General features: G+C 38.6%; 1 protein-coding gene across 3 annotated transcripts; it reads left to right on the top strand.

Moving 5' to 3' along the window:
- The first annotated feature begins 5,963 nt into the window (after positions 1 to 5,963).
- LOC114268182 (uncharacterized) lies at positions 5,964 to 21,388 on the top strand. Of its 3 annotated transcripts, none has more exons than XM_082875319.1 (4): positions 6,011 to 6,559; positions 6,907 to 9,897; positions 9,987 to 10,356; positions 21,243 to 21,388. In XM_082875319.1, the coding sequence occupies exons 2-3, from the start codon at positions 6,960 to 6,962 to the stop codon at positions 10,352 to 10,354; spliced, it is 3,306 nt and encodes a 1,101-aa protein (XP_082731445.1). In that variant the 5' UTR covers positions 6,011 to 6,559; positions 6,907 to 6,959; the 3' UTR covers positions 10,355 to 10,356; positions 21,243 to 21,388. The 3 variants fall into 3 exon arrangements, with proteins under 3 accessions (XP_028065129.2, XP_082731445.1, XP_082731446.1); XM_082875320.1 differs by lacking the exon at positions 21,243 to 21,388 and adding an exon at positions 15,034 to 15,048; XM_028209328.2 differs by lacking the exon at positions 21,243 to 21,388 and having other exon boundaries at positions 5,964 to 6,559; positions 9,987 to 10,674.
- The last annotated feature ends 1,734 nt before the right edge of the window (positions 21,389 to 23,122 follow it).

Below are 23,122 nucleotides of genomic sequence, written 5' to 3'. Positions count from 1 at the left end.
ATCTATTGAGGGCTTAATAATTTCATATCTCCAAAACTCGCCAATCAAAACTACGTAGCATGCCGCTAACCATAGCGCACACATTAGTTTTTATTGTGCCAAACAAGGCAACAAAACCACGGCGACTTTGAGTCATGTTTCCTTACTTTGGCTCAATTAAGGTCTGACCTAAAGTTTTCAAGACCTTTGCTCATCTAAAGAATAGGATTACATTGTTCACATTTGAACATAACTAAGTCTAAGTTAACAAATTAACTTCCATAAGCTAAGTCAATTTAGAGAGAAATTCGCATTGGGTTTAATTTGATTAGCATAATATAATTTTGCCACAAAAATCTAGATTAAATAGTGACAATATTACACAAGTCGTAAGATCGAAAATCCACTATGCTCATAATTATCTCTTGCGCCACAGGTGACAATTATCTAAAATTTAATTTAATTTATGCGCAAAATATTAGTTTTCGGGAGTTAATCTACAAATATTTTTCTCAACCGAATAACCTCCCACTAACTATGGCATGTCTAAAAGCATGATAAAAAATTTTAATTCCATAAAATAGCATCATAATGTAGATTCACAACCAACTCATGCTATGTCACAATTAATAATGGAATTTAAACAAATAACAATTAATCATGCTATTCTAATTACAACATATTAGAAACTCTAGGTAAAAAACAACAATATGCTATATTTAATATTTAAATTATGCCATAACAGAAAGTATATCACTTCTGAAAATTTCTGAAATTTTAAATAACTAATAAACACACATAAAATTAGAAATAAATATTTCAGAATCTGATAAAATGCAATAACCATACCAATAAATAGTAAACTACAACAATAGTTTACAATAAAAAATTCAGCCTTAGAACCTTAATCATGCAACACCAGATGCATTTTAAAGCAGAAATAATGAATTATTATTTCAGGAAAAATATTTTTTATTTTCATAAAATTTTGAAAATTTTACAGAAGATAAAAAATTTAATTCTGAGTCTAACGGTACCAACCATGCTTAAAACAAAGCTATAACGAATCAATTATGACCATTTAACGTGATTCAGAATTTAAAACAAAACAAACAGCGCCTTAGTACCAGCAGCCAAGCTAGCCAAACCGTGGAGGAAAAACGGCGCGGCTCAGCAGACGGCTCAGAGAGCGGCTCAGCACATGGCACGAGGCGGCTCAACGCGGCGCGGCGCATGGTGCGCACGTGGTGTGGCTCGAAGCGAGGCGGTTTAACGCCCGCGTGTGGAAGGGGGCAGACAGCGCGCGCGTGGTAGCGCATGGTAAGCGTACCTAGCACGTGGAAGCGCGCCTAGCATGTGGTAGCGCGTGGCTGCTGCTGACGGCGTCACCAGGCGGGTGCGGCTCACGCGCCGCCTTCCAGGGTGTTTTCTGGTTCGATTTTGGTACTGCCGGACTCCATTTTTCAAAATAAAAACATTTATGGTCTTAAAAATGGCATTTAATGAACATAAAAATGATGTATTTTTTACACTCTCAATTTAATGAGAGTGGAAGTGCAGAAACCATGCACTTCATCTTCCTCCTTCATTAATTTTCATGCATCTAATGTGTATATATTTATATAAAATTATACACCTCTTTTAATGCATAAAAAAAACGAAAATACCCATATTGGCTCTAATACCAATGTAAATCATAGTATTATAACGTAGCGGGAAAAATATTTAGATCATACTTTTAGGTGATAGAACCTTGCGGGTAAAACACGTGCTTCCAAAATCTGAACAACGAACCCAGCAGTGGAGTGATACTACAAAATGAGTATTACCCAAGTCACAGTGCAAAATGACTTGATCGTTGTTTAATGGGAAAGAGTCAGAGAGGGAGTCTGGAAAAAAAGGTTATAGGTAAAAATCACATAACGTATCTGATATACGTATCTGATATATCAATATATTATCTAAAATATATAATCAGATATATAACCACCAATATCATATCTATTGATATGATAGATATAGATATTCTGAATGGTTATCCAAATATGTTTTGAATTAAAATTCAAACTTACATGGATAAGATTCAAAATGTTCAAGTTCAAAAGGTTCAAAGAATCATGTCACATGGACATCTAATTTCTAACAAATATATATTACGTGGAATTTATTATACACGTGTCATACAAAGTATTAAATAATTTCCTTTCTTAATGTAAATCTAAAAGTGTGACTCATTCTAGGGATGTACTAGAATCCACCTTGGATGGTAATGCTGCAATTATGTGAGAATTTAAAATGCATAAGGTCAAACTTGGTTTGGGCAAATATCAATTAACAATCCAAGTTTATGCTAATATTTTAAGTTTAAAAATTAGGTCAAATTAGGAAATTCATAGAGGAATATTTGAAGGGTGATTAAAATTTTATTTTACTTCATAAATGCTATAGGATTGTTGTCATGCATGACGCGCTTGAACCTTATAATATGTTTTTTATGTTTGATAACATTAAGGGATTGTTTGGGATGTCCTAAATAAAATGTACTTTTTGACTTTTTATGAAATATGAGTTGGGTATGGGTTGGGTTTGAAATGATGTGATAGAGAGGTGATGTAACTTAAATAAGATGATGTAACTTAAATAGGATAGTGACTTTTTGACTTTTTAGATGTTTTTGAGGATGTCAAACTTGGCCTAAGAATGGCAATAAAGAAAAAAGAAAATTCAATTTTTTACTCTCTATGATCCTAATAACAAAATTTAGGGTATTTTATCATTTATTTAATGAGATAGGAGAGGTTTGAAGTGGAAATAGAGAACCAAAACAGGTTAATGTTTCATTACAAAAATATCCGAAAAAAATTATATTTTAATCTTCAATGATCTTATGTTAATGTTAATGTTTGTGTGTGTGTCTTTTTTTTTTTTTATAAAAAAAAAAAAACATTTTAACTCCTACAATCATTTGTCATTATTGACAATAAAACTATATTATTGTGATTTAATACGTAAAAATATAAATTATTGAACTAAATGGAATAAGCACAAATTAAGATAAGGGTGGAGAAGAAATTTAAGGGGACATGGTGGTTTGTAGGTTGGTGTAACAATCTAAAATTTTAATTCATTTTAATTAAATTATTGACATCACTTATGCATCTTATCAACATTTTTTTATCGTTTGTGGATTGACATTTCAACGTTCTGTTATCTACTCTGAACTTTGACATTTGACATTGTATATGAAGTTGGTGGAAAACACCATTGTGCATTATATGTTTAAAATAATAACAATGATAATAATTTTTTGAGTCATAATTAAAAAAATAAAAATATGATAACCAATCATAACATAAGATATAATTAAAGAATTCATGAGTTATAACTAAAATAACGTTATAATTAAAAAAGAAAATTAATTATAATTATAAAAAATAATATAACTAAAAGTGTATATGAAACATTATTTTTGAAGGAGGTGTATATTAGAAATTTTTGGGAGTTGGGATTGATGGTTTTGACTTAAGATTAGACATTTAATTTAATTGAGTGAGGTTTGATCTTGAAAATTACTTGAGCGATTGTGAGATTTTTCGAGTCATCTTGTTATACTCTCTTTAATTTAGATTTGTAATTGAGATTTTAGAAGTTAAATTTGTCATTGCAGCGATACTAAAATTACAAAAATTATCTTTTCATGTGGCAAATCATAGACGTGATTAAACATAATAATGTCTAATGGAAAATGTTAGAGGTCCTAAATTTTCTACCAAATAAATGACCAAATGTCTCACATGGGTGTGGGGTCCACAAAATTGCGGACCCCACACCCATGTGTGACATTTGGTCATTTGTTTGGTAGAAAATTTAGTGTCCCTAGCATTACCCATGTCTAATTTGTTGAATGTTTTAATATTTGGTGACAATACACAATTTCAATTGAATTGAGGGGAAAAACTTCACCAAATGGAAAAAAATTAAAAATTAAAAAAATAAAAAAAATTCTGAAGTAGAAAACTGCTGTTTTCACAATGAAGAATACGGCATCGTATTAAGAACTAAACACATTTCGCTTTCAATGGTGTAGAATGTCCAATACCTACCTACCTAGAACTGTCCCAATCCGGTAAATCCAGCAAAAAAGTTTCTCGTGAAAAGTAAACTTTTTCTAAGCTAAGGTGAAGTTTGATACACACAAAATAATCTATTTTTTATATATTTTTATATATTTTTGTTATATTACTTCTCTATTTTTTTTATATTTTTTTGTAAAAAAATAAAAAATACATTTATTTAGATCATCCCAAATAACTCCTAACTTTATTTTGGCAACGAAAAAGAGGTCTTTATTCTTTTACATATTTTTTATAAAAACATTTAAAAAAAAACTTAAAAAATTGACTATTTTCTACCATGTAATGTTAGAATATCAAATTTTTTACTAAATAAATATCAAATATCTTACATAAATACAAAATGATGATTTTATAAATTTTACATGTAAAATATTTAATTATTTATTTAATAAAAAATTTAAGATATATAACATTTTTCTTTACTTATTATTTTGATGAAAAATGCTTGGGAGCATTAGAAATGGAGCACTAGAAGGACCACTAATGATGTGGCAGTGGGCTTCACCCACTTTCTATGCCTTGTTTCGAGTAGTGATTCATCCCACTAATTTTTGGACCACTAATAGCTCTAATGAGCTTAAAAAAAAAAAAAAAAAACAAACTCAAGGCAAAACATCACATCACTTTGGTGGGGGACACTGTGCCACATCATTAGTGATGCTCTAGAGCTCTCAATTTAGTGCTCTAAAACATTATTCGCCTTGTTTCTTTTTTTTTTTTTTTACCATTCCCAATGCATTAATGCTATTAGTGGTGTATTTTTTAGTGGTCTAAATAGGAATGGCAACGAGTCGGGGATGATACTCCCCGTTCCCGATTCCCGAAGGTAGAAAAATCCCCGTCCCCGCCCCCGATCCCCAACGGGGAACCCCTCACCTCTGCCACCCCCGTCCCCTAACGGGGATCGGGTTTCTCTGACCCTGAAACATCCTCGGCAGATCTGTTCAACACACAACCAAAAAAAAAAAAATTTCTGTAGAATGAAGGCTTCATGGTTCATGATCTGTTCTTCAACACACAACAATCATCAACAACAACAGCAAATATATATAACTTAAAAAAAAAAAAAAGGGCAACCGAGGATTCATGGTTCATGATCTGTTTCACTATCTTTTTTTACTTCAACAACAAATATATATATATATATATATATATATAATGTTCCAGACCTCCTTTTTCCCTAGTCACAGAGATACATACTGATCTGTATATGTAACATACAGAATCAACATCAAAAAAAATAGATCGGTATATGTAACATACAGATCTGTGTATCTGTGTCAGAGAGAGAGAGAGAGGGGGCCGATCGCGACGCCGACAGTGGCGATGAGCGACGGAGGAGGCCGATCGGCGGAGAAGGCAGATCTGTGGCTGTGAACGACGCTGTGAACGACGGAGGAGGCCGATCGCGACGCCGACAGTGGCGATGAACGACGGAAGAGGCCGATCTGTGGCTGTGAACGACGGAGGAGGCCGATCGCGAAGCCGCGACGCCGACAGTGGCGATGATCGACGTCGTGAACAGGGCCAGAGAAAGAGAGAGTAGAGGGGGTAGAGAGAGAGAGACGGAAGACAATTGGATGAGGGTTTGGTATGGTTACTATGTGTGTCTATATATATATCTAGGGGTAAATTAGTAATTTTAATTCGGGAAAAAATCGGGCCGGGGAACGGGGAACGGGGATGGGGCCGGGCCGAGCCGGGTACGGGGTTCGAATACTTATCCTCGTTCCCGACCCGAATCTGTTCAGGGATTGATTTTTAAATACTATCCCCAACCCATTGAAAGTATTTTTCAAAAAAAAATCCACACAATTCAAGATGGGGGGTCGAGTCCCATCGAGCCACTTTCAAATTGACATCTCTAGGTCTAAATCATTGTTGTATTTTGATTCATAGTTTTCTTTTCCAAGCAAGCACTAAAAAACAGAGACTTCAAGATTAGACGGAGTGGTGAAGGCATGCCTTGTCGGCCATTAGAGCTTCAATGAAGAGCTCTCACCACTCCTTTGGATACACCTCAACTCTGAAGATTTTCCCATCAGTGTCATTCAAGACCAACCAACCCAAATTTAAATAAAAAAAAAAAACCCAAAATTCACAACGTGGGTTTGTGTTCTCTCTTGCTTCCTTTCCCGGAGAACTTTCCACACATAAAATAATCCCCAAAACTCTCTGATTCATTGCATTTCATTAAACTCTTTTTTGGGTTCCCAATGCTTGTCCCTTAAAAAAACGTTTGCCTTATTTTTCTTGGAAAATCGTGCATGTAGATTGCAAGATCCCCACCAATCTTGGAAAAAGTTGGGACAATTTGTTTTTTGTTCTACTCCAATTCCTGAACTCCATGGTTTTTGCTGTGTCATCATCTCAAGGAATCACTTGAACAATTGTGGTCTTTGCTGCTTTGGTTCTCTCTTCTCTGATTGGTGATGGACTTAGAGGTATGTCAAGGCTTTGATCTTTAATTGGTTTCTTTGAGATGATTGGTTAATTCACCCCCTCTTGTTCTTATTCCTGCATACCCATCAGTGTTGTTGGGTTTCTTGAATTGTTGGGTTCTTTGAAATGATTGATTCATACTCTGTTCTATGTTGTTTGTGAAAGATTTGTTATTATGGTTCATTTCAGGAATACATATTTTGTTTGTTGTATTTCTGAATTTAACATTGGTTCCAATACATGATACAAATTCTGGTTCAATTGATACTTCAAAACCCTTTTCTAGAATTATGAATGCTTTGTCTTAGCTGTAAATGTTGTGGCCTGAAAATTTGGTTATTCTACGCAGAGTTGTTGAATTATCAGATTATGCTGTTAATATGATACACTAGAGAGTATATAATGTCTGATTCTAGGAGATGTTTGGTTGTGAGGCTTTCCGGAATTTTAGTTATTGTGGTTCTGCTGGTTTATGCTTCAGAAGGGTTGAATTCGGATGGGCTGCACCTTTTGGAATTCAAGAAAACCATCCATGATGAATTTAATTATTTGGGAAACTGGAACCCTAGTGATCAAACACCATGTGGATGGATTGGTGTAAATTGCACATGGAATTATTATAACCCGGTTGTGGACTCTCTTGATTTGAATTCAATGAACCTTTCTGGGATGCTAAGCGCTAGTATTTGCAGTTTGGTTAGTCTTACCATACTTGATGTTTCTAACAATAGCTTCGCTGGAAATATTCCCAAGGAGATTGGAAATTGCTCAAGGTTGGAAAGTCTTTATTTGAATAATAATCAGTTTGTTGGGCAAATTCCTTCTGAGTTGGGCAATTTATCTTCTTTAGCAGAGTTGAATTTGTGCAACAACATGCTTTCTGGTCCTATTCCGGAGGATCTTGGAAATCTTTCTTCACTGATTCAGTTTGTGGCATACACTAACAACATCACTGGTCCATTGCCTCGTTCTCTGGGGAATCTCAAGAACCTGAGAATATTTCGAGTTGGGCAGAATGGGATTTCTGGAAGCATACCCTCAGAGATAGGTGGTTGTGTGGGCTTGGAATATTTTGGTCTTGCCCAAAATGGTTTAGGAGGGAATATACCGAAAGAGTTTGGGATGCTTGGGAACTTGACAGAACTGATTCTTTGGGGTAATCAGTTTTCTGGTTTCATACCGAAGGAGTTCGGAAATTGTATGAATCTCATGACTCTTGCTTTGTACCAAAACAATCTAGTGGGTGAAATTCCTGCTGAGATTGGGAACATCACGTTCCTGAGGAAATTATACCTGTACAGCAATCGGTTGAATGGAACAATACCAAGGGAAATTGGTAATCTTTCTTTAGCAACAGAAATTGATTTCTCAGAGAACTACTTAATTGGAGAGATTCCGAAAGAGTTCAATCAAATAAAGGGTCTGTGCTTACTTTACCTTTTTCAAAACCAGCTTACGGGTGTTATACCAAATGAGCTTAGTAGCTTGAGGAACTTGACAAAGCTTGATCTATCTATTAATTACCTCAATGGTCCTATTCCTATTGGATTTCAATACTTTACAGAAATGATCCAGTTACAGCTCTTTCAAAACTTTTTGAGTGGTAGCATTCCTCAAGGACTTGGACTTTACAGCCAACTTTGGGTGGTTGACTTTTCAGACAACAACCTAATCGGAAAAATACCTCCTCATATTTGCTGGCATTCTAGTTTATTCTTGCTGAATCTTGGGTCTAATAAACTCTATGGAAACATTCCATCTGGTGTCACCAATTGCAAATCTTTGGGGCAACTTGGTCTGGATGGAAACAACCTAACTGGGGGTTTTCCATCTGAGGTGTGCAACTTGGTGAACCTTTCGGCTCTTGAATTGGGCCAAAACAAGTTTGGTGGTCCCATTCCTCCGGATATTGGAAATTGCACACAATTGCAAAGGCTTGATTTGTCGAACAATTACTTTGCATCCAAGTTGCCGAGGGAGATAGGAAATCTGTCCCAATTGGTGATTTTTAACGTTTCGTCCAATTTCCTCACTGGACAAATACCGCCCGAAATTCTTAACTGCAAGATGCTTCAACGACTTGATCTTAGCTGGAACAGCTTTGTTGATTCTATACCAGATGGTCTCGGAACCCTTTCCCAGCTTGAGCTTCTCATGCTTTCTGATAATAAGTTCTCTGGAAATATACCCACAGCATTGGGCAATCTCTCTCGTTTGACTGAATTGCAAATGGGCGGCAACTTGTTTTCTGGTGAAATACCTCTGGAGTTGGGCGCTCTTACTGGCCTGCAGATTGCTCTGAATCTTAGTCATAATGATCTCTCTGGGAAAATACCACCGCAGCTTGGGAATCTCATTTTACTAGAATTCCTCTTGCTGAATAACAATCATTTGAGTGGTGAAATACCAAGTACTTTTGGCAATCTGTCAAGTTTATTGGGCTGTAATTTCTCGTACAATGACCTTTCTGGACCCTTGCCTACCGTAGCATTGTTTCAGAATATGGCCATGAACAGCTTCATCGGAAACAAGGGGCTTTGTGGTGGTCCTTTTGGTGATTGCAATGTGAATTCCTCTTTTAATTCAATTCCAATTTCGAAGGATTCAAGTAGTCCTTGGGCTAAAATCATCGCCATAATTGCAGCTGCTGTTGGTGGAGTTTCTCTCATTTTAATTGTAGTTATTTTATATTTGATGAGGCGTCCAGTCGAGGTGGTTGCTTCCTTGCATGATGATGAGATATCATCTTCTTCACTTTCGGATATCTATTTTCCTCCCAAGGAGGGGTTCACTTTCCAAGATCTGGTCGATGCCACAAACAATTTTCATGACAGTTATGTTGTTGGGAGAGGAGCTGTTGGGACGGTTTTCAAGGCAGTTATGCATTCTGGGCAAACAGTTGCTGTCAAGAAGCTCATGTCTAACAGAGAGGGAAGCAACAACATTGAGAACAGTTTTCGAGCTGAGATTTTAACTTTGGGAAAGATTAGGCATCGTAACATTGTAAAGCTCTATGGTTTTTGCTATCACCGGGGTTCAAATTTGCTTATTTATGAATACATGGCAAGTGGTAGCTTGGGTGAATTGCTTCATGGAGCATCTTGTAGCTTGGAATGGCCAACACGCTTTATGATTGCACTTGGGGCTTCTCAGGGACTTGCTTATTTACATCACGACTGCAAACCAAAGATCATTCACCGTGATATAAAGTCCAATAATATTCTTCTTGATGAGAACTTCGAAGCCCATGTCGGTGATTTTGGTTTGGCTAAGATCATTGACATGCCTCAATCCATGTCCATGTCTGCTGTTGCAGGATCATATGGCTACATAGCCCCTGGTAAGCACCCTCTCTCTCTCTCTATTTGCTGACTTATGTCTTGGAGGATCATTCCATTTTACTCTGAATTTGCTTTTCCTTCATGCCAGAATATGCATACACAATGAAGGTTACCGAAAAATGTGATATATATAGCTATGGAGTTGTTCTCTTGGAGTTGCTAACTGGGAAAAGCCCTGTACAGCCATTAGATCAAGGAGGTGATCTTGTAACATGGGTGAGGAATTATATTCGGGAAAATTCATTGACGTCCAGGATACTAGACAGCCGATTAAATGTGAAGGATGAAAGTACAATCAATCACATGATTACTGTGTTAAAAATTGCTTTGTTGTGCACAAATATGACACCGTCTGATCGGCCATCAATGCGTGAAGTTGTGCTGATGCTGATTGAGTCTAATGAGCGAGAAGGGAACTTTGTTTCCTCTCCAGCGTATGATGATGCTTCTTCTTGACGGTATGTTAGGACTGATTATATTCCTTGTATCATTCTCCATCACAAAATCATGTACATTTTTTTTTTTTTTTCAGAGGAAAATATCATTATACTCAGATTTTAAAATATGAGTTGAAGGTAACTAATGTTACTCTCAAAACTTATTTCCATTTTTTTTTTTTCCATTTTCAAATGTAATCGGAATACCATGTGCCATTTACAGCAGTACTATTAGCTGCAGCTTAAAGGCTCTGCTGTGAATTGAATTGCTTGAAAATATTTTCCAGTCTTGTTAGATATTAAATCATTCTAGATCCTCATTAATTTATTTTCTGATCACTGTGGATTACACTTGCGCTTTTCTAATTTAGTTTGATATAATTATTCAATTTTGTATTGAATTGGAAAGATATCCGAGGACAATCCTTTTGTACAACAGATTTTCCATTAGACTTCAGTTGTGGCTTTTGTATTGATTTTGAAATCATCGGCTCTAGAGCTTTGTAAGTTGATATCTTCTTGTTGTTCGTGTGAACCATAGTTTAAAGAAGTGGAAACATCATTAGAAGCAGAAAGCCACGGTATGTGTGAGACGTGAAGCAGATAGCTTGAGAGTTGAACTATAAACTTACTGAGAACCATATTCAGAAACTCTGGTTAAAAAAATTTGTTGGTGTTGAAGGGTTTGATGAACTTTAAATAAATGTTTTGCAGATATTATGTCAAATGATTAGGATATTGTTAGTCACTTTTGTGAATCCGTCTGAGCTTGTGTTCTGCCAAGCAATGCCACACTCCCAAATGTTCATGCGGAATTTCCATTCAAAATACTTGTTATCGGCTATCACTTGATTCCCAAGTTCATCATCCCTAGATTTACAATGAAAGCTGAGACTGATTCCATCACCTAAGTTGTAAACGTCTATCATGGTTTTGGGATGAAGGATTCCTTGTTTTTCTTCCATTTTCTGTTGGGTTGTTGAGAATGGACAGTGCAATCCACAGAACTTGATTGCTAAATGGAGACATCTTTGAAGATGATGGGTAAAGAAAGAGGTTTCGAACTTGTTTGTGATTTATTGAAGGATGTTTTTTCAGATTCTATGCGTCCATGCATTTATTGTGTGTAGCTGAATTTTGCTTTTCTAGTTTGGTCTTTGATAGAAAAGGAAAATCTTGTTAATTGAAACTCTGTTTTGTTTTAGAAAAAAATATTTTTCAAAAATTGTTTATCAAATTTTTTGGCGTTTGATACCACTGTGATTAATAGTAAATAAGTTTATTTAGACAAAATATTTTATATTTTTAAAAGTAAAAAATATTTTCTAAATTAAAGCCCACCACTCCCGTACAACCTTCTGAGGCTTATTGTATTTTCTTTCAATTAAAAAAAGGGCAAAGTACCTGCACCTCTCTTGAGATTTAATGAAATTATAGGTTTTCTTCTGCTCCATCACAATTAACGCCGTTAACGGATATCATTAATTGACTAAAATACCCTTTTGACAAATAAAGGTAAATTACATACACTCCTTTGATAAATTACAGATTTTCTTTTGAGGTTTAGCTAAATTATCATTTTTAAATAAGTTATGAAATGCAAAATTAAAATGGAAAAATACTTATCACATTGCAAAAAATTAAGATTTTAGAGACTAAAATTTAAGGACAAAATTATTTTTAGGGGACTAAATATTTTTGTTGCGAAAAGTGTTGTCATTATATTTTTAGCAACGAAAATTGAACATTAGTGATTAATTTTATTTTTTGGGTATCAAATTTTGTCTCAAAATATAAACCATTTTGAGACCAAATTATTTTGTTCTTAAAAGCCTATTTATTATTGACATTTTTGAATTTTTATCGCTAAAAGTCTTATTTTTGACTTTTTAGGATGACTTTTTAGCGATTATCCTCATGACGATAGAAATTAATCCCTAAATGTCTTTTATAACAAAATTTTCACATTTAGAGATCAAAAAAGTTGGTCTCTAAAACTCTTATATGTTGTAGTGTTAGATGATGAAAATATCATAAAATTAACAAATAATTAAATAAGTTAAAAACACAAAAAATGACTTGTCAAAAAATTCTTAGAATATGTTTGGTTTGATTTTTAGAAATTTATTTTTATTTTGTTTAAAAAAAATTAAAAATTAATTTGGTTAAGAAATAAAAAATAATTATTATTTTTGTATAATTTTATCTTTTGAGTGGTTAGAAATAATTTTTACAAATTAAATATATTTTTTCATATTTATTTTTATTAAATTAGTTTTTATTTTATTTTTTAATTCTAAATTCTTTTTCTAAACAACAAATCAAATATGGTTCAAAAAACTTAATTTTTTTTCATTTACAGTGATTCTTTTATAAATTTTGTTGATTTATCAAAGGGATTTTAGTAGGGGTAATATCGTTTGTACGAGCACGAAATAACGTTCTCGTATAATCCTGTTGATCAAGTCTGCGCTCCTCTAAACGTCGTCGCCTTACTCCCTGAAAACACAAACATGAGCTAGCCGGCGGGTGTGTGCTGGATACCTTTCCGATGCCTAAGTCAGAAAAATAAACAAATAGACAAAAGTTCTGTGTATTCGGGAATCAAAGTTGTGTTACCTCCTCCATATGTTAGCTTTTTATAGGTTCCATGCGGCACAATCCTAGTAGGACTTTTATTCCCCATGTAGAGTCCTCCTAGGAATCACACTCCTGAAAGATAATGCTTATCCTTCAACACTTCCCTCACTGCTTAAACCAAGTGAGATGGTTTTACCTCGGTAGTATGACAAAACGACCGAGCTAATATGGCCATGCTAAAACGGTATAAATGACCGAGCTCCAACTAGCTCGGTTCTTCCCTTCATTGCTTGTACCTCGGTTTGGTCCATCGAGACCGAGCTAACAGCAGTAAGCTTCGACCGAGCTAACGAGAGCAAGGTCCCATCATAAGAAGCCCAAATACCTCGGTTCTGAAAACCATGACTGAGCTAATTATCACCATACCGACCGTGGTAACCACAACCACAATTGAACCGAGCTAACTGCAAGGTCCTTTTACTCGGCCCTTTTTACCGCGGCCCACAGAATGGCTCATTACTCAGCTCGGCCCAATTTACTTATAAATTACCCTCTCAATTGCCTCTTAATTCCATCTGCGCAATATGATTGGGATTACCCATTACCAACTGGGCTAAAAACTTTTGCCTTTCAACGGAGCTAAAATGCTGCCGGTCTACCAATTGGTTAGGTCAAAAAACGTCTCTTTAGTCACGCTGTCATTTGAATCGCTTGCTATTCCATAGACACGTGGCTGGCCCCTACTGGTTGAGCACAGCTGTCAACGTCGACTTCGTATCTCGTGAATTTTGAACAGTCCCGCCTTTTTTCGCTCTCTGTACACCAAAACCATATGCTTTGAACCATTCATTTCTACTATTCATTTTCCCTCTCTCTTTTCCTCTGAGTCTCTGTTCTTGCAACTACAGTGCTTGCGAATCTTATGCTTTTGCTGATATTGTTTCCATCTTCAGTTCCTTCATTCTTGACTGGTATGTGGCTCAAATCTGTTTCCTTTCCGTTTATTTCGTACTGTTTTGTAATACATAGCATATTATGTATGTTTCTCAAAACACTTTGTAGTTTCCATGGGATATGGCCACTTTTGCCCAAGAACCACGTAATAGATCCACTAGATTCACGAAAAATCTGGGAAACAATGCTTTTGATCCAAAATAATACTTCAACCAAACTAGGAAGTCGTTTGTATTAGGTGCCAACCTAGCTAAACTAAGCAACCGAACTAAAACTTCATGCCATACTTGTGGTTTCAATAGGTCTAAGTACCTTCTGTATCAATTAGTCGAGCTAGCGAACTGTATTAGGTTTGCGCAATACCGCGCTAGAAAGCCTCAACCACCGACCGAGCTATATCTTGGGGCTAAACCAGCTCCCCGACTTAGTCAAAATTGAACTAAAAATGCTGCACCATAAGCTTCAACCGGGCTAAAGTCCCTCGCTCAAACCGAGCTACGAATGGATAGTATCCCACGTAGCCGAGCTAGGACTTTATTTATTTTGCCTTTGTTTCTTTTAGCACGGTCCAACGATCTGTGCTTAACACCTTTCTTTTTCACTTTGCAGACTTAGGTTGGCCAGACACTCCCTTGAACGCTCAACCGAGCTACTCAGCGTTATCTCACCACCGAGTCAGTACTCCAGCTAAATTATACATAATTTAATACCATATGGGAAATATAGGTTTTTAGGAAACACTCTAGGGGCTATGGCCGAGTTCCGAAGGGACTACAACATCCTTGATGATGTTCACCTTAGTTTAGCTGAACTGGACACCACTCCCTGGGGTAAACCGGGCTTCGTTCCCTTCACCTTTCTTTCTATTGTAGAAACCGGACTCCGATTCCCTGTACAGCCTCTTCTTTGTGAATTCCTCAGACAAACAAATCTCTGCCCTACCCAGCTTTCCACAAATTCATACCGAATAATAAATAGCATCGCCGAGCTAAACCGCCGGCTTGGCCTTAACCTCGGTTTGGCCGAGCTATTTCACTAGTACTCTCTTGGCCAGAACGAAGATGGCTGGGTTTATTATTTAAGAATAAGACGTCGCCGAGAAAAGATAATAAAGAACACCCCAGATAAATATGTAAATGACGACGATTTTTTCTGGATTTGTAGGAATTTTGAAGACTAGGAGGCCCAGATCACAGGCGACCGAATTAACTGGAACAAAGGAGTCGCCGGTATAAACACCTCAGCTCAGTGTCGTGCTTTCTCTACTTTGTTGTTCTTATTTTCAATCGTACTAACCGTTGTCTTTTTCCTTTATGCAGACTTGAACCATCTAAAGTCGTTGTACAGTTACCCTAACCTTGACACACTCCACACCACACTGAGATATCCCAATCGAGGTTGGGCCGAACTACTCAACTTTGAGCCGACGTATAGATACAGCAGTAGGCGAAAGACCAGGGTGACAGACTTCCTGTTGGAGCTTTCGCCAGAACCAGACCTAACCTTGCCTCAAATCAACTTGATCCCTTTAACTGCAAAACAAGAAATGGCTAAGAAGAGAGTAGTAAGGTCCCTTATCACCGAGACAAACCAACCCGAGGTACCACAAGCCGGTCAAACACAGCCGGCCGTGGTAGCCCTTCCAATTGCTCAACCGTCCTCATCTCGGCCAAGCAAGCGTGCTCGGTCTTCTACTACCGAGCCACGCCTTGTTGATGAGGATGAAATAGTGCTTTCCCAAACCACGCCACCGAGCCCGCAGCCTGAGCGTTCTAACCGGGCTAGCTCTTCTGAATGGGCACCGAAATTATCCTACAGCAACCGAGCCATCAGAGACACAGATTCAATGGTGGCAGACAAAGACCATACGCTCACCTTCAACCTGGCTAAGAGAGTGTGCTTGCCCCCTGATATGAAACATCATGAACATTTGACCGAGCTAAAGGCCATCCAGTCGGCGACAAAGTCAATGGTGCTGGTAAGTACTCCTTCTAATCGTCTTTTATTTTGCACCATCTGTTTGCTCGATTTTTACTCATATTTGCTATCTCTCCTTTCGCAGGCCATGCAGAAAAACCACATTGTACATAAGTAAGTGTTGGAACTGCGTAAGATGACAAGGCTGGCCGTGGCTGAGGCCGACAGCAAGACGGCCGAGCTAAACGAGGCCAAACAAAGAATGACCGAGCTATAATCAGAGGTCGCCCGACTCACCGGACTAGTCGATTCGGCGGAGGCGGACAAGCAAAAGGCTTTGATCGAGCTGAAGGACCGCTATCTGCCTGAGTTGGCTAAGGTCGAGAAGAAGAAGAGCGACGAAATAACCAAGCTGGAGAAGAAGATAAAAGACGCGGAAGACCGCGGTTTCAAGGAGGGCGAAGCCACTTATATCTAGCAGTGCGAAGCTGCTAAGGGTATATTTTTTAAATGTGGGTGGAAGGCAGCCGTGGCGCAGCTCGGTCATGGCCAAGAGACCGAGGTCTTTTTAAACCCTCCTCCACATTTCATACCGAACTACATGGCGGAGTACGCCTACACCATTCAACAAAAATTTCTTCAAGTTGAGAATGATGAAGAAGAATATGAGCCCAACAACGCCCCGGCCATCAACGATCCCGCTGTTCAGCCAGCTCAGGTGGAGCTACTGGTGGAAGACTTGGTTGACAACGTGGCCGAGCTACTTGCTAAAACCGGGCTTCGAGTTGATCTGGATGCGGATCTTGATGACCTCTTTTCTTGATTTTTTTCCTTTTCCTTGTTTAACGAAAAAGTTTATAACCGGGTTGAGGCCCACCTTTTGTACCTTTGATTTGAACTTTGAATGAAAACTTCTTTTGTTTCAACTGTTTGTTCGGTTTACTCCATGCTTGCACTTATTTTCCAACTGTAATTTGAATGAAGTATAACATTTTCTGGCCAAGATACCTATCTCGGTGTTAATATTGAACTCTACCTGGTCATACCTGTCAACTTCTTCAGCCTGGATCCTTATCTCGGCTGAAGAGTACTAAGTGTTGGTTTTTCCAGCCAACCACTCTTCAGCCTGGATCCTTATCTTGGCTGAAGAGAACTCAAAGTTGGTTATTCCTGCTAACTACTCTTCAGCCTGGATCCTGATCTCAGCTGAAGAGAACTCAAAGTTGGTTATTCCTGCCAACTTAGAGCCAAAGTGTTTGGTTATTCCAACCAAACTTCTTGCAGTCCAGATCCTTATCTCGGCTTAGGAGAAGTAAGTGTTGGTTTTTTCAGCCAACCTCTTCAGCCTAGATCCTGATCTTGGCTGAAGAGAGCTCAAGGTTGGGTATTCCTGCCAACCTAGAGCGAAGAGTTTGGTTATTCCTGCCAAACGTCCTGCAGCCTCGATCCTTATCTCGGCTTAGGAGAAGTAAGTGTTGGTTTTTTCAGCCAACCTCTTCAGCCTAGATCCTAATCTTGGCTGAAGAGAGCTCAAGGTTGGGTATTCCTGCCAACCTAGAGCGAAGTGTTTGGTTATTCCTGCCAAACGTCCTACTTCCTCGATCCTTATCTCGGCTTAGGAGAAGTAAGTGTTGGTTTTTCCAGCCAACCTCTTCAGCCTAGATCTTGATCTTGGCTGAAGAGAGATCAAAGTTGGTTATTCCAGCCAACTCTGATTTCATTGCCTCTAGTACACTAAAATTATTTTTACAGAAGAAAACAATTTATGCTAAAAAAGAAACTACTTGTTTTATTGAAAAAATAAAAACTACAAGTACGTTTAAAGAAAAACTAAAAATAGTTTGAGATTGGCAGTATTCCACGGCCTAGGAATGGCCTTGCTGTCTTCATCTTCCAAGTGGTATGCCCATTTTCTTGCTAATCCAACCACTTTGTAAGGTCCTTCCCAATTGGGCCCTAACTTGCTATCTCCGAGTACCAGGGTGTTTCCCATTACTTTGTGCAGTACCCAATCTCCATCTTGAATTGCCTTGGATGTACTGTCTTGTTATATTTTCTGGATAACTCTTACTGGTATGAGGCGATGTGAACCAGTGCTCTTTCTCTTCTTTCTTCTGTAAGGTCGAGCTCCAATGCTATGGCTTCTCCGTTTAAGTCTGGATCAAATTTTTCATTTCTAATTGTGGGGAGGCCGACTTCCAGTGAGATTACTGCTTCCATGCTATAGGCCAAGGAAAAAGGTGTTTCTCCAGTAGACCGCCAAGGTGTGGTACGTTAAGCCCATAAAACATGAGGGAGCTCCTCCGCCCACTTGCCTTTTGCTTTCTTTAGCCTTTTCTTCAATCCATCAAAGACAACTTTGTTTGATGCTTCCGCTTGGCCATTTACTTGGGGGTATGCCGGCGTAGAGTTGTAGAATTCTATCTTGTATTCTTCACAAAAGGCTCTAAAAATTTTGCCATCGAATTGCGTGTCATTGTCAGATATTAGAGCTTTTGGTATGTCGAATCGAGTGATGATATTCTGTCAGACGAACTTCTTCAGATCTTTCTCCTTTATTGATGCGAGTGCTTCTGCCTCCACTCACTTTGTGAAGTAGTTTGTTGCAGCAAGAGAGAACTTTCTGTTGCTAGGTGTCGTTGGAAGTGGTCCTACTATGTCCAAGCCCCACATTGCGAAGGGCCATGGGCTAGTTAATGGTAGAAGCTCTCTGGCTGGTTAATGTATTTGGTGTGCGAACTTCTGACATTTCTCGCACTTCTTGACATACTTCTCTGAATCTGCTTGCATGTAAGGCCACCAATATCCCTGCGAAATTGCTCTGTAAGCCAATGATCTTCCCCTTTGGTGGCTTCCGCATACGCCTTTGTGTATCTCGAACAAGAATGCCTCGACCTTGTTGGGATGGACGCATTTCAAGTAAGGTCCTATGAAAGATTTTTTGTACAAGGCCATTGATGGGGAGAGCTAAAATCGCTGCCACTTTGCCGTAATCTTGTTGGCTTATTTCTTCTCTTCGGGTAAGATGTCGTCTTTTAAAAACATTATAATGGGATCCATCAATGAAGGGCTTAATTCGGCGCAACATACCTCAGCTACTTCGGGTTCTTCAATTATAGCGATCTCGGTATTCCCTGTCGTTATTGAACAGTAATCCGGACTCGGTTCCGTAGATTTGTTGTTGTTGTCTCATTTTCTTTTCTGTCCCTCACTCTTTATCTTAGAGTTTTGGGTTGTGTTAGACTTGTTGGGTTATGTTGGTTGTGTTTTAAAACTTAGGATCTTTGCCCAGTTTTTGGCCTCTCCGCTCGAGCGGGGGTTTCGGCGCTCGAGCGGGAAAATCACCTTCCCTGTACTTCCTCTGTAGTGTTGGACGCTCGAGCGTGAGGTTTGACGCTCGAGCGGGAGTTTAAGTGTGACGCTCAAGCGGGGAGTTGGATGCTCGAGCGGGGACCTGTTTTGCAAAACTTCTGGATGGTGGTATCCGCCGCTCGAGCGGAGGGTTTTGGCACTCGAGCGGGAATCTGTGAGTGACGCTCGAGCGGGAGTTCGACGCTCGAGCGGGTCGACCTGTATAACACACCGAGATTCAGCTTTTTGAATCACTTTTTGATTTCCTCTCTCTCTTACTTTTTCGAAAAAGCCATTGGAGAGCACCTCACTCTAAAACCTAACTTCTCTCTTAGGATTGTTCTAGCTAGAGTGTTTTCCTCACCTTGGGTCTTTGTAAGAAATGTGTTGATCGTCGAGGGCTTCGTTGTGATCCAAGAAATTTGGGATTTGGAGCACTTTGATTTCGGGTCATCTTTTCCATTTGAGTTCTCCATTTGAGGTAGGGATTCTCCTTGCTCTTTTTCAATACTCCGTCTATAGATTGACATGTGGTAATTTTTGTATTGCATGAAAATTGTATCATGTTGGATTTGTTTGAAAATCATGAAATAAACCTAGGGTTGGTTGTGTGGAGAATGGTTTTGGCTTCATTGATTGTTGTCTTGGCTAATTAGAATATAGATTAGCATGTTGTAGTTAATAGAAGAAAAGCCCTAAATTATATTTTGGTTGGGTAAATTATAATGGGGGTTTGTTGACCATTGTGTGTAAATCTCTTTTGTCAAAATGAGTGTGGTAAGGGTGTTAATGCCTGAGGGATTACCCATGGCTTTGGAGTTGATTTTATGGAAACAAGATTAGTGGAGTTGGTTTTGTGATAACAAAAAGGAGTGGAATCGTTTTTGTGAAAATGAGGGAAGTGTTTTCGAAATAAGTTTGAGAATTGGATTGTTGTGTCTTGAGTGTTGAACACACATGTAGAAGTTGTATCTTTAACTATCATGTTAATATTGTTGTTGAGTTTATGATTCATGATATTTGAGTCTTTTAATAGATGTACTAACTATATGCATCTAGAGGTCTTGTCCTTGGTCATCGGTGGAGGATGACACGATTGTGTAGAATTGTCGGGTATGCATTTTGCCATTGATTAATTGAACATCGTATGTGATGAAGTGCTAGATACATTACATATATGTATATTTGCTCGGAAGGAGATAGTCATGTGTTCATATGCTTTAACACATTGCCGGTGTCTTGATAGTTTATGTATATGCATTATACATGTTGGTTATGCCTTGATATGCTGTGATTGTTGGTGTTATGCCCCGCGCTTAGAATCAAAGGTATCATACCCTTCCAGCTAGCGCCTGGAGAACTGACAGCGCTAATAATCGAAGGTACCATACCCCTCCAGCTAGCGCCTGGTAAACTGGCTTGCTGCGCTAATAATCGAAGGTACCATACCCCTCCAGCTAGCGCCTGGTAAACTGGCTTGTTGTTAATGTTGTTAAGTGGGGTGTATTGTTGGCTTACTACGCACATAGCTAGTAGAGTGAAATGGGATTGTTGTTGTTTCATTGTAACTGAAAAATATCATGGATTTTGATTGGTTACAGTTCGGAGGACCGAGTTACTCCATTGGGTGATTGTATACATGTTGGTGGGTTGTAAATTTATATTTTTACAAAGATATGCATGTATAGTTATGATAGTAATGGAAACGAACCAAATGTCATTTTTGTCTTTTGGAAAGTGTGGAGGAGAACGTATGTTTTAAAGATAAACATGTTTGAAAAGGTACATTTGAGTATGTATAGGAAATGGAAGTGGGTATCGGGCTTAGTGAGATTACTTCCTAAGTATTTGTTAATGTTATGAAAGATTGGGAATTGGGGTTAATGAAAGGAAAAAGGAAAGACAAACCACTTGTAGCGTTGAATGAAACGGTTTTTTTCGAGAAAAGTTTATATATATATATTTTGTATAAACTGTCACATTACTATTCTAGTATGAGAATGAGTGTTCATGACCATAGCTATCTGTAAGTTGTTATTGTTGAGGATCATGTTGAGTTCCCTACTGGACTATATGTTCATCCCACGTTGTTGAATCTTTTTCAGGTATTAAGCAGGTTGAACTGCAAGATTGGGGTCTACTTGTGTACTGGCCACGGGGCCTCAGTTATGTTGGCGGAATGTCATTGTTGTGAAAGGGTTACACCCTTCTTCGTGTACCTTAAGTGATGTAAGCCCAAGGGCAATTTATTAAGTATGTTCATGTAATATTTACTTTGCGTACGAATGAGAGTATTGTTAATCACTTCTACGGATTGAATGTATAAGTTTATTTCCGCAGGTTATCCTTGAAATTGAATTAAGTTAATGAATTTGGTAATGACTTCGAGTAATAAAAAGTGGGGCGTGACATCAATGCTTGGTCTTGATAAGTAGTCAATCAGTAACGGATGTGGGATGGATGTATTTGTCAATCAGTAACGTCTTGGTAAGAAGCAAAGCCTGCTAGTTCGTTTGGTCTATTATTTTCTTCCCTGCCGTTCTGCTCTATTCGCACTACTTCAAATTTCATGATCTCTTTTCTGACTAACTCTTGGTACTTAGTCATCCTTTCATCATTTGCCTCGTAGTCGCCCGAGATTTGGTTTACCACCAGCTGTGAGTCACTGCAAACCATTAGCTCGGTGGCCTTCATGTAGAGTGCTGGTTTTAGTTCTGCCAGAAACGCTTCATACTCTGCTTCGTTGTTTGATGCTGGGAAGCCAAGGTTGACTGCTTGTTCCACTATTAGTCCATATGGTCAGATGAGGACTATGCCAAGTCCTGTACCGTGCCTGTTGGACGCTCCATCCACGAAGAGCTTCCATATCTCTCCAACGAACAATTTCCAGCAAGTGGAGGGATCGGATGATGCCTTGGGGTCATGAGTGTTGTTGGTATTTTCTTCAAAGTCCACACGTACTATTTGCCCCTCACTATCTGATTGTACCAATTTTTTACTTGTTGATGAGTCTTTGCTTGGTGTAGCATGGTTTGCTTCTTCATTCCTTTCATCACTCCGGTCTGTTTTGGGATGTGGCTAGGCATCCCGTATCAGGGGTTGCGCATTTCCTGCGGCGCTTTCCATCCCCATTTCAGTTGTAGCCGTCAAGTCAACTGGGCAGATGTGATGACTTCCTGGTGTGAATTCTGCCATGAAGTGTGCCAAAGCTTGGGCTTTTATTGCGGTTCTGGGTTGAAACTTGATGTCAAACTGTCCCAATTCCACTGCCTACTTTTAGATTCGCCCAGAAAATTTCGCCCTCTCAAACAAAGTTTTTAATGAAAAGTTGTGAGGACGATTATGGTGTGGGCGTGGAAGTAATGGGACAACTTCCTTGATGCCATCATCAAGGCTAAGGCCAGCTTTTCCAATGGTAAGTACCTGGTTTCTGCACCCAGTAATGTCTTGCTGACATAAAAGATGGGCAGGTGTTGGATTCTTTCTACTCTGACCAACACCGCGCTGACTGCGTGCTGTGAAACTGCCAGGTACAAAAAGAGCTCTTCTCCAGGTATTAGGGTTACTAGCAATGGTAGAGAAGACATGTATTCTTTCAAGCTTTCTAGGGCGCAGTCGCATTCTTCATCCCACTCAAACTTGGCCTTTAATGTTTGGAAAAATGGTCGACATCTGTCTGACGACCGAATTATGAACCGGTTCAGCGCAGCTGCCATGCCAATGAGATGCTGCACTTCTTTTACTGAGTTGGGCCTCTCTAGATCCTGGATTGCTTTGATCTGAGAGGGGTCTACCTCTATACCCTAGTTCGTCACCAGGAAGCCTAGGAATTTGCCCGATCCTACACTGAACACACACTTGGATGCATTTAGGCACAACTTGTTCTTCTTCAGAATCTCGAACATTTCATCTAGGTCCCTGAGATGGTCCTTCTCATCCTTGCTCTTGACCACCATGTCGTCGATGTAAGCCTCCATTGTTCTGC

Source organism: Camellia sinensis, chromosome 6 (genome assembly GCF_055761805.1).
Source record: "Camellia sinensis isolate YWXY chromosome 6, ASM5576180v1, whole genome shotgun sequence".
Taxonomy (NCBI): domain Eukaryota; kingdom Viridiplantae; phylum Streptophyta; class Magnoliopsida; order Ericales; family Theaceae; genus Camellia; species Camellia sinensis.
The sequence above is the reverse complement of the archived record's forward strand: the minus strand, read 5'-3'. Positions and strand labels throughout refer to the sequence as shown.

What these genes read in the sequence shown, in the direction of transcription:
- LOC114268182 (XM_082875319.1), top strand. Translation starts at nt 6,960, where the DNA reads ATGTCTGATTCTAGGAGATGTTTGGTTGTGAGGCTTTCCGGAATTTTA. An exon ending in ATATGGCTACATAGCCCCTG is followed by an intron (nt 9,898 to 9,986) that starts GTAAGCACCCTC and finishes CCTTCATGCCAG; the next exon opens with AATATGCATACACAATGAAG.